Source organism: Strongylocentrotus purpuratus, unplaced genomic scaffold, assembly GCF_000002235.5.
Source record: "Strongylocentrotus purpuratus isolate Spur 01 unplaced genomic scaffold, Spur_5.0 spur5_contig_861, whole genome shotgun sequence".
Classification (NCBI taxonomy): Eukaryota; Metazoa; Echinodermata; class Echinoidea; order Camarodonta; family Strongylocentrotidae; genus Strongylocentrotus; species Strongylocentrotus purpuratus.
This window is the reverse complement of record NW_022145570.1, coordinates 2633274-2645480: the sequence shown is the minus strand read 5'-3', so window position 1 is coordinate 2645480 and position 12207 is coordinate 2633274. Positions and strand designations below refer to the sequence as shown.

Sequence of the window (12207 nt, the reverse complement as noted above, 5' to 3'; positions counted from 1 at the left end):
TAATCACTCCCTACATTATACATGCATCCAACTACATAAAGACTTGTTAGTAATAAGAGACTGAAGCTTTGGAAGTGACACTCTATCAAAGATATTTAAGCACTTCAAAGAAATAAGGAACAATTGTGGATGACGTCCTTCCTGCGTTCTTTTGATTTACTAACGACTGGGAGACGAATGTTTTTCACCACAAAAGAAAGTTTTCTCCTGGCATTTCAGGGGGTGATCGATTATTATGCTTTTCCACATGACTTGTACTGACGATACAAGACTGTCCACATTGCATTCGAAAGGTACCAGTAGAGCGTACCGGACATCATATAGATAATCTAACTTGATAAAGATCTACCAAATTTCAACAATGTTCAACATCTGCTGTTAAAAGGTAAAAGAACGTTAATTTCTCATCATGTATGCCTTGATAACGGGTTTGAAGTGATGGCTATCACCATCATTGTATGCCCAATTGTATAAATACGTATCGAACGTATTAGATTTTGAATGGTATACTGCATGTTGTATTTTCTTAAGGTCTTGTTTAATTAGTTAAATTTGCGTATTAAATGCAAATGCCAAAATATCTCCATAGGAGAAGAAGAAGAAGAAGAAGAAGAAGAAGAAGAAGAAGAAAAAGAGAAGAAGAAGTAGAAGAAGAAGAAGAAAAGAAAAAGAGAAGAAGAAGTAGAAGAAGAAGAAGAACGAATACAAGGCAACGATGGAGAACGTCAATGCAAAGAAGAACAAGAGCATGTAGAAGATAGTAAAAAGGATAAATATATTTCAATTCGGAAATGTTTGTTTGGACTTTACTCTCCGCTTAATAAGATTATGATGGCGTCCGGGGAGCGATTTTTTTTTTCCCAAACAGGTTTACCTATGAGAGTAAAATCCTGCCTCCTGATTGGTTCAGAGGTATACGCATCATGAATATTCATGACTGAGCTGAAAGATACTAGTAGTATTACGCATGCGCGTGACACAAGGCGAAGCTGCTCATGCAGCTCATCGAAATCCAAGTTCGAGTTCGTTGATGCAGCGCAGCTATAGTACGTAGGATATACACTGCATGCATGGAAAAGCTTGTCTTTGACATGTGTAGAGCCTGTATATATTACTTTATGTCCTTTGTTTTCTTTGGCCAGGTTCATCTGTCACAAAGGAACCAGAACCACTGATATGTTTGTTTGTTTTGTTTTATTTCCACTTTTTCATATCAATACAAAGAAACATACAAATAAATATAATGAATAACATGTAAGTTTGACAAAATTTGTTTCTAGTTAAAATAAAAGTTTCATACAAAAGGAAAAAGCAGGAGACCACATGTCGTAAGCGTAAATGCTTGAACATGACCGTACGTGGCCTCTGCCGAGTTAACAAAATAAAAGAACAACCCATGCAACTGCATTGTATTCAATGTTAAATAATATATAAGTGAAGTGATTAAAAGTGAGCATGGCTGAATTAATTTTGAGTGAAAATAACAAAACAAATTTAGTGAAATATTTCGTGTTAAGAAGTGCATTTGTGCAAGGTGCAAAAATTAGCTTGGTGGAACAAAAAAGAGACTAATACCGTGATATTAATTGTGTGTTGGTTTCAGTTACGGGTGATAATATTAAATGTTTGTCAAGATATCATGCTCAGAGCAACACAGTGGCTTTGACCCACATCCAACCATTTCATGTCGGACCATCCTGATAAGATAATTCATACCCCTTGTGTGTGTCTATTGTGTATTCTTGACAGCTAGTGTGTGCATTTGTTGCTTATGTGTTTGTAAATACATGAGGGTGGGTGGGTCTGTGTTTATAGAGAGAGAGAGAGAGAGAGATAGTGTTTGTATGTATAGCCTATGTGCGAAATTGGAATATTAGTGTGTGTACTGTAAGTGAACTCTTTGAGAAAAAAAATCCGCAGTGTAAAACTATATAAACCAAGCACCAGAATAACCATAAATGTTCACAAACAAACAGACCCCCCCCCCTTCCCCAATAAAAATCCCCTCGCACCACAGCTAGCTCACATACATTTTGTACACCTAAATGGCCAGCAAAACTGAAGTCCACGCGCATGCGTAATACATATACTAGGTACTGCAGCTCAGCCACAGTGCTGTGAACTCAGTCGTGAATATTCATTCCCAGAAATGACTTCGGACCCCCCCCCCCCCCCTCCCGTGAAACATATACACTCATTCGACTACTTTGCATGGTATTTGGAGTGACTATACGACCAATCCAAGACTTCAATATTCGTCTTTAATATCGCGAAAAACGACACAAGGCATAAGGTGTGACACCTTTTTTTCCTCTGTCTTTTCTTCGTATTTTCGCATTATTGTAATGCAGTTGTGCAGAGGGGACCATTTTACAAGATTCACTTATTCTGCAATGCCGAGCAAGATGAACTTTACTTTTGGTTGTGTAATTCTGTTTTTGCTGGCATTACTCGCCGTGGCACAAGGTAAGCATACGACGTGATTCATGTTTGTTAATTTTGTTTAATGTTTGCACCCTCATATGTTATCTTATCGAGGAGGCACAATAAATCAGTGGTAGAGCAGTGGTATCGTAACCGGGAGGTTTCGGGTTCAAAACCAAGTCAAAGCGTTCGTGCCCTTTGCTAATTAAGGCATAAATTCTCATTACCAAGTCCCAAGCCGTCGCACAGTGGGCCAGGGAGGAACCAAAGTGCGCCAAAACTAAGTTTGGGTGATTTTTTTTTTTTCAATTTTTTTCTTGCCCAGTTGAAAGATAATACATAGAGGAATACCTCAGTGAAATATTTAATTCCGTTATGCACAATAAGGGTATAAATTTACTACTTCAAACAGCAAAATCCTACATATTCACAGTTTTAGTGCAAAAGTGACTTATTTTATAAATCTTTCAATTCAACATGAAGTTTTTAAGTTATTGATATGAAATTGCTCTCACATATTCCTGATAGTTCATTTCGTTGAATGAATGGGTTAAAATTAATAGAAACACAATCTTCATGATATATTATAGGGTAATTCACTGAAAAATGGACTAATTATCCATGTTTTTTATAAATCCAGAAGAAATGTTTAGATCTCCGCAGTGTACCGCTTAAATTTTAATACCACCATTTCCTCTGATGTCTAAGCTTTAAGTTGATACCAAATTTGGCTGCCCGATCTTGCCCGTTGTTATGTTAGAGCCAATTTCCCTTGCCACATTGCCCCGAAAAATGTGGGTTTTGGGGGTCCGCGGCTGAATCATGAAGGATTCGTGGTCATAAATCACGGCGCGAGGGGGCGCGTGACACTTATTCTGACACCGCGGACCGAAATAAACACATTTTCGGGGCAATGTTGCAAGGAAAACGGCTCTAACATAATAACGGGCAGAATCGGGCAGCCAAATCTGGTATCAACTTAAAGCTTAGACATCAGAGAAAATGTTGGTAATAAAATTTTAGCGCAAATCCCTGGAAATCCAAACATTTCCTCTGGATTTATAAAAATAAATCCCCAAACATGAGTTTTGGCGCACTTTGGTTCCTCCCTGGCCCACTGTGCGTCGGTCCCATGATTGCTTACGTAATTGTTGTGATCTCGTCTATATAATTATGTTTACATTTTGTAATGCATGTAAACAAAAAGACGAACCACCATAATATGTGGACAGTTACCGGTGAAAATATATTATATACATGCGTTCATATATATTTGCAGAAAGGTAGAATGTTAGTTAAATCGTCCTAGAACACAATTTGATGGTGTGCACTAATTTGAACGCGCTAGTAGACCAACACTCACGAAACCAATGCCAACTAGACCGAAAACCTCGAGACCGAAAGCCTTCGAGACCGATCAGCCACGGGAATAACAAAGCAGACAAAAAGGAAATAGGGTTAATGCCCATCTCTCACGAATGAAATAAAACATAACTTTATGAAAAATATTTGTGCAGACTTTGTGCAGATTTTTTTTGTAAAGAGTGCTTTTATTCTTGTATCATAAAATAGTATAATCAGCCAAAGTATTATTTCAAACTGACATTGTGTTCTTCTCAGAACCTGGATTTATGGATGTAGTATCTTTTAAGACCGAGCTCTTCGTGTGTGTATGTGTATTTGTATGTATATGTATATGCAACTTCATATAAATGATTATTTTCTTCATAAACTTAAGGAAGATAAAAAAAATTACGAGTTAATTCATTAGTTAACAGTTATTATTTCACAAGAAATTTAGTCACAATTCTCCTCTTTCAGCATTACCTGAAATAAAAAAGAGAGCGGTGGGGGCAGCTTAATATTTGTTTTTTTTTCTTCTCTCGCCCCTTCATTGGGCCAACAGAGGAATCACATGCATCATTTAGGAATAATTCCGACGGTGAATTGTAGTTTGGTCTACAACCAGTTTGTCTACTTCCCAATTAGTCTATTCCCATAATGGTTTACATCCAGCCATAATGAATGGCCGTCCAGAGGATTTTTTTATGTTGGGGACCGGGGTATAATGCAATAAATTATTGAAAATTTATTGCATTTTCTGTTTGTTTTTTTATTTATGGAAACTGCCCCCTCCCCTAGCCCCCGCTGCGTACAGACATTGTTCAGTGATAAAGCAATGGCCTCGTAACTGTGAGGCCCCAGGATCAAAACCGTGTCGATGTGCTATATTAGTGCCCTTTTGTGGAGCATATTACTGTCATTTATGACTTAAGGGCGTAGGCCCCCAAGCTGATAAGCATAGTAGCATACACATGCTTTAGCGGTCACGCAAAATACACAAATTATTATTCAATAAAATCTGAGAATGTATACTATTATCTAGATCTATTATTTTTAAATCATTTTTTAAATAATTCCATAAATTTGGGAAAAACAAAAATTTTCCAACTATATGAGCCACAGTGTATTTATGTATAACATGGGCAAAGGCATGGGAAAATCAAGTTTTGGGGAATAAAAGGGAAATTAATTGGATTAAACCATATAGAGCAATTGATAACTAGTGAGGACATGACGTCACAAACTGATAACCATCTTGGCAATTTGTGTTGTGATTCTCATTGTTCCATAGTTTTACATACTTTTTCAAAAAATTCATAACTTTCTTATTAGTTATCCGATTTCGCTCAAACTTTTGTTGATTGGTTTTTCTGATTTTTCTGCTTTTATTGAAAGTAAGTTATTTTTCGAGTGGACTTGTCCTTAAACAGCTTAAACAACTCTGATAAAGGTAGGAATACACTCTGCAAAATAAAGAATACAGATTTGTATGTTCCTGAAATGTGCACCCCCCCCCCCCCCACCTCTCTCTCTCTCTCTCTATCTATTGATATAGATTTGTTAATTCTACAGAGTTCACGTTTTGGATTTATGTATATATAGACTAAATTAAATATTGGAGCCGATCATATATGTTTATGCTTACATTTTCGATTCTTTGCCTTTTTCCAAGATATCAACGAGTGTAGTTCTAACCCGTGTCTACAAGGCTCTTGCATCGATCAGATTAACGGCTTTACGTGCTTTTGCAGCGATGGATTCATGGGCACAAATTGTGAATTAAGTAGGTTTTACATTTTCATTCTTATCAAACATTGTAATGAGCTAAACAAAAAAGGTCAAAGAAATCTATAATGTAATATTGAAAAACTTTCATGAAGGAACGAAGTGATCATAAGCATTTTTTTTGTAATAAGTTGCTTATTTGTTTACCATTTGATTCATAGATTTGGAATGTCATCCAATCCCCTATCAAGTTGAATAGATATTTGTATCTGTAGCTCAATTCCTTAACAGCTAAATACAAAAACTCTGATAAAGATATGAATACACTCTGCAAAATATAAAATAAAGATATGTACGTTCCTGAATCGTGAATACACTCCAACTTCCCCTCTCACTTCTGATATATATTGTTATACTTCAGTGTTCACGGTTTGGATTAATGTATACATAAAAGAAATTAACACTTGCAGCCGATAATCTATTTATTGCCTATGCTCAAATTTCCGGCTTCTTTGCCTTTTGTTAAAGATATCAACGAGTGTAGTTCTAGCCCGTGTCTACAAGGCTCTTGCATCGATCAGATTAACGGCTTTACGTGCAATTGCAGTGATGGATTCATGGGCACAAGATGCGAATTAAGTAGGTTTTGCATTTTCATTCCAATAAAATATTGTAATGAGCTGAAAAAATTCAAAGAAATCCATAATGTAATATTGAAAAACTGTCATAGAGGAGGGAAGTGATCATTAGCATTTGGTTCAATTCATAGTGTTATAAAAGTTGCTTATTTGTTAATATGATTTGATTCATGGATTTGTAATATAATCCCGTAACAAGTTGAAGAAATATGTTTATCTATAGCTGAATTACTTAACAGCTTATAAACTCTGATAAAGCTATGACAAATCCTTTACGAAATAAAGAATAAAGGTGTGTACGTTCCTGAATTCCGAATATACTTCCATTCCTCCCTTTCTCCCTCTTCATATATATAATTGTTTTATACTTCAGAATTCATGTTTTGGATGGATGTATAATTATAAAGACGAAATAAAATATTGTAGCCGGTAAAATTTGTAATGGCTTTGGTCAAATTTTCGACATTTTGCCTATTGTAATTATTTAGTTAAAGATAGCAATCACTCTAGTATAATATAATGTAATGCTATACACAAATCTTATTTATAGGATTTGCAAACCCATCATGTATTCTTCTTTTACTTTATGTTAGGCTTTATATAACGAGAGTCAGGCTCGACTAGCACATGTGCTATTTCTGACTCTATTTTACCATCAATCACAAGCTTATTATAACTAGTCATTTATTGTTTTACTCTTGACACAAATTTGCTTATAACTATTTGTTTTTTTAATAATTTACATCGCTGTAGAATATGTATTTTTAATTGATGTCATGTTTATATTAATATGATACTCATATTGTCATTGTACATGTATATGTCATTTGTTTCAATGGTGGTGAATATATACAATCAATTCAATTTTAAAAGATATCAACGAGTGTAGTTCTAGCCCGTGTCTACAAGGCTCTTGCATCGATCGGATTAACGGCTTTACGTGTTTTTGCAGAGATGGATTCATGGGCACAAGATGTGAAATAGGTAGGTTTTTCATTAAAATTGTAATGAGCTAACCGAAAATTCAAGGAAACCTATTTTGTAATATTAAAAAACTTTCATGAAGGAGGGAAGTAATCATAAAAATCTTGTTTAATTGATATTGTTTTAAAATGTGCTTATTAATTTTGTTTTTGTAATTGATTTCTGTAGCTTAATTACTTATCATCTTAAACACTCTGATAACGATTTGCATACACTCTGCAAAATAAAGAATAAAGATGTGTACATTCCCATACCCCCTCTCTCTCTATCATGGGCGTAGATCTGTAATTGATACCTATTGTTCAGGGGGGGGGATGATCTATTAATTCACCCCCTGAACAATAGGTATTACGTAAGGACTGACGCCCATGCTCTATATTGAAACTTTAACGTTCAAGTATTGTATTGATGTATATATATAGACGAAATTAAATACTGTAGCTGATTATATATTCAATGTCTATGCTCAAGTTTACGATTCTTTGTCTATTTTTAAAGATATCAACGGGTGTATTTCTGAACCATGTCAATATGGAGGCTTGTGTTTGGATTTGAATAACTCCTATACGTGCAGTTGCGAAGATGGATTCACGGGCACAAACTGTGAAACAAGTAGGTTTTTGCATTTTTATTCTTATCAAATATTGTAATGAGCTAGAAAATAAAGTCAAGGAATTCTATAATGTAATATTGCAAAACTTTAATAAAGGAGGGAATTAATCATTATTATCACGTTCAATTTACGTTGTTTCAAAAGTTGCTTGTTTGTTTTTGATTTGATTCATGTATTTGTAATTTCATCCAATCACGTATCAAGTTGAAGAAATATTTATATGTGTAGCTTTACTACTTGACAGCTTAAGCCGGGGTAATAATCTCCAAGTTGGGAAGCGCTTAGATATTGTAATAAGCCCCATATAAAAACTGTGTATTATTATTATTATCATCATTACCAAATACTCTGATAAAGCTATGATTACACTATGCAAATAGAGAATAGAGATATGTACGTTCTTGAATTTTGCATATATTCCCACCCCAAACCCGCTCTCTACTTCTCTCTCTTTTGATGCTCATTCGTTATACTTCAGAGTTCACGTTTTAGATTGATGTTTATATAAACGAAATTAAATATTTAGCCGATCATATATTTAATGCCCATGCTCACATTTTCAATTCTTTGCATTTGTTTAAAGATATCAACGAGTGTAGTTCTAGCCCGTGTCTACAAGGCTCTTGCATCGATCGAATTAACGGCTTTACGTGCTTTTGCAGCGATGGATTCATGGGCATAAGATGTGAATTAAGTAGGTTTTGCATTTTCATTCTAATCAAATATTGTAATGCTAACAGAAAATTCAAGGAAGTGTATAATGTAATATCACAAACTTTCACAAAGGAGGGAAGTGATCATAAGCATCATTTTCAATTTATATTGTTCTAAAAATTTGTTTGAAGATTTTAATTCATTGAATTGAATTTGAATTTATTATTTTATTTATTTTATTTTATTTATTTTATTGAAATATATTTAATCAGGATAGCAAGAATCAGATATACATTGTAGATACAAAATCTGTTTTACATCATGGTCCTGAACAGGATAAAAAATGTAAACATGGAAATATGAATAATGAATATCACCAAAGCTCACAGGCAAAGGTAAGAACATTATAAAAACTAACATATAAGCATAATACGCATTAAAAGTAGTAAAAAGCACCAAAAAAAAAAAAAAAAAAAAAAACGACAACGTAATAATTGAAATTAACAGCGGAAAAAACATCGAATCACTTGAATAAAAGGCATTAAAATATCATCAAACAAATAGAAGAGGAGAAAAGATATAATGAAACTGGTAACAAGTAAAGGAGGAAAGAGGGAAAGAAAGAAAGAAGGGAGAGGGAAATGGAGAGAGAGAAAAAGAGAGAGAGAAATAAGCCATGTCAAAGCAGTAAATGAATCAGCATTGTATCACACGGGTTTAACAAATTTGTCTTTGTACATACGTTTAAAAACATCGATAGATTTAGCATTTTGAAAAGCAGAAGGTAAACTATTCCAGATTTTACCTCCAGCGTATCTAAAACAATTCTTAAAACATTCAAGATTAGGCTTGGGTAAAACAACATTCAGCGTATTGGCAAGTCTAGTGTTAAAACCATGTCTGTCAAAAACCATTTCCACTTCATTGCATAATCGTACTGGGACTTTTCCATGAATACAGTTGTACATTATACATGATAAAAAATAGTCCCGTCTAGTATCAATGGATTGCCATTTTAATGAATTCATTATATTCAAGCTATTTACATCATAATCAAAATTCCCTACGACAATACGTGCAGCTCTATTTTGTTGTCTTAAAAGAATATTTCTGTTTTGTAAAGAACAGTTTCCCCATACGGAACAAGAATAATCTAAGATTGGCTGTATGGTACATTTGTATATTTTATTCAAAATGGAAGAGCTTAAAATTTACTGAGCTTTCTCAAAGTAAAAATCTTTTAACTTAATGATTTGGTAAGAGATTTAATGTGGATATCCCAAGATAATCTATCATCAATTTCAATCCCTAAATATCTGATACTTCTTACTTTTTCTATTGTTTCAGTATCAATATGCACCTTCAGACTTAATTCATCGTTACCTCGTGTGTTACTACTTAACATCATAACACTACTCTTATTAGTATTAATACGTAATCTATTTTTACAATACCATTCATTTATAGCATACAAATATGTTTGGAGCTTAGATGTAATGACATTAATAATCAGGGTCTATAATTTGAAATATTATTTTTATGACCTTTACCTTTATAAACAGGCGTAGTTATGGCCAGTTTCCAATCATTAGGTAAAAATCCACAATTTAAACTTTCATTAAAAAAAACAATTAAGAGAAATATTAATATAAGGAGCTGAGATTTGAAGTAATTTTCTATCAAATTCTAAGATATCAAGGCTACTCTCTTTCGACAATAGAGAGAGATTATGTTTCGTTTTCCCGGGACTAATTTAATTTCAAGACGAAGGTATGTATACTTTCAGGGTGCTTCCATGATAAATCATGATTACTGAAAGTTTCTGAAATCTTTTTACCAATATTTACAAAATAATCGTTCAATTTATTACTGTCTAAATCAGATGGTAAAACAAAGTCTTTTTTTCCCCCTTCCAGTAATTTTGCTTAATTCCTTCCATAACTTCTTACTATCATTACTATATCTCTCAGATACTGAATCAAAATATTCTCTCTTCTCTTTTCGTATCAGCTTGGTGGCTGAATTCCTGAGATTTCGATATTCAGTCAATAGATATGTAATTTATTAACAAAAATACATCACAATAATGACAGTACATTATATCATGAACAATCATACAATGCAAAGATATGAATGTAAAACTTGTTTGTTTTGTATTTACATATATACAATCAAATAATACAGTATCATGTAACGTTTTTACATTTCTTAAAGAAAAGAAAAGAAAAAACAAAAAATAAAGTTTAATTTGCTATAAAATCATTATAAAGAAAGATAAAACATCTTTGAACAAATGTAGTCATCAATGTGTTCTTAAAATTGAAAAGGATGTATCAATACAAATTAATAATATCATAAAAATGTGCGTACATGGATAAATCATGTAACAGCTTACGGGCAGCTATAATCGTTAACAAGAAAGTGTATACATATATATAAAGAAGACAAGTACAATAAAAGGAAAAAAGAAAGGGGACGGGGTTGACCCCACGTCATTTACATAGAAGGTAGGTTGAAAGATGTCTCCGAAAAGATAACCTCGATGTTTGTAATCTAATTTCATCTGGGAGATCATTACACAGCTTTGTTCTTACAAACGAAATACAAAATTGCCCTTGCGTTGTTACACATTTTGGCTGATATAGAGTAAGCCACTTTCTTTTCTCCTAGTTGCAAATCTGTGCTGCATCATCTGACAATAATCGACTAGAGAGTGTGGTAAAACACCTCTTACCAAACAATACATAAATGTTGATACAAGAAGTTCATGAAGTTTAAAAATATTTAATATTTCTAGACTTTGAAAAAGAGATTTGTAGTCTGTTCTATTAAAGTGGACCTATTGTAATTGCTCTAATTGCCTTTGTTTAACTTAAATATATACAATTTAGATTACTTTTGTAAGTGCTCCTACATACGTCTACTCCATAATAAAGGTTAGGTTGTATAAAGGCCTTATATATTAACACAAGTATATTCTTAGGAACAAAATGTCTTAGTTTAAACAGAATGCTTACTTTCTTTCGTATGCATTTGCTTATCGTCTGAATATGTTCTTTCCATGAAAGATGACAATCAATTTAAATTCCTACAAATGATCCAACGGATTCCTCTTTAATATCTGACCAATATGGATGTGTAATGTCATACCATCCCGTTTCAAGTTGAATAAATATTTATATCTGTAGCTTAATTACTTAACAGTTTCAAACACTCTGATAAAGCTATGAATACATTCTTCAAAATAAAGATTACAGATATGTACTTTCCGGAATTGTGCATACACTTGAACTTGCACCAATCTCTTTATTCACGTATTGTTTAAAACTGCAGAGTTCACGATTTGGATTGATGCATATGTAGAAGAAATTAGGATATTGTTACCAATCATATATTTAATGTGTTTGCCCACATTTTTTATTCCTTGCTTTTTTTAAAGATATCAACGAGTGCATTTCTGAACCGTGTCAATATGGAGGCTTGTGTTTGGATCTGGATAACGCCTATACGTGCAATTGCAACGATGGATTCACGGGCAAAAACTGTGGAACAAGTAGGATCATGCATTTTCATTTTAATCAAGTTTTGTAATGAGCTATACAAATTAAATGAAATCTATAATTTAATATTGAAAAACGTTCTTAATTGAGGGAAATGACCATTAGCATCATGTTCAATTTATACTATTTTAAAAGTTCCTTATTTGTTTTTTATTTGATTCCTGGATTTGTAATGTCACCTAATCCCATATCAAGTTAAAGAAATATGTTCCCCCTTAGCTCAATTACAATAACAGCTTTAAAAGTCTGATAATGCTATGAATAC

General features: G+C 33.3%; 1 protein-coding gene across 1 annotated transcript; it reads left to right on the top strand.

Annotated features, from left to right (window-relative positions):
- The first annotated feature begins 2393 nt into the window (after positions 1 to 2393).
- Positions 2394 to 11973, top strand: LOC105440605 (fibropellin-3-like). The gene is made up of 7 exons (XM_030999900.1): positions 2394 to 2466; positions 5441 to 5551; positions 6022 to 6132; positions 7005 to 7115; positions 7614 to 7727; positions 8312 to 8422; positions 11822 to 11973. Exons 1-7 carry the CDS (start codon positions 2394 to 2396, stop codon positions 11971 to 11973), a joined length of 783 nt encoding a protein of 260 aa, XP_030855760.1.
- Positions 11974 to 12207: the final 234 nt, after the last annotated feature.

Excerpts from the sequence above, each read along its gene's own strand:
- LOC105440605 (XM_030999900.1), top strand. The coding sequence starts at position 2,394 with ATGCCGAGCAAGATGAACTTTACTTTTGGTTGTGTAATTCTGTTTTTG. Across the intron at positions 5,552-6,021 it reads GGGCACAAATTGTGAATTAA|ATATCAACGAGTGTAGTTCT; the intron begins GTAGGTTTTACA and ends CTTTTGTTAAAG. Across the intron at positions 7,116-7,613 it reads GGGCACAAGATGTGAAATAG|ATATCAACGGGTGTATTTCT; the intron begins GTAGGTTTTTCA and ends CTATTTTTAAAG.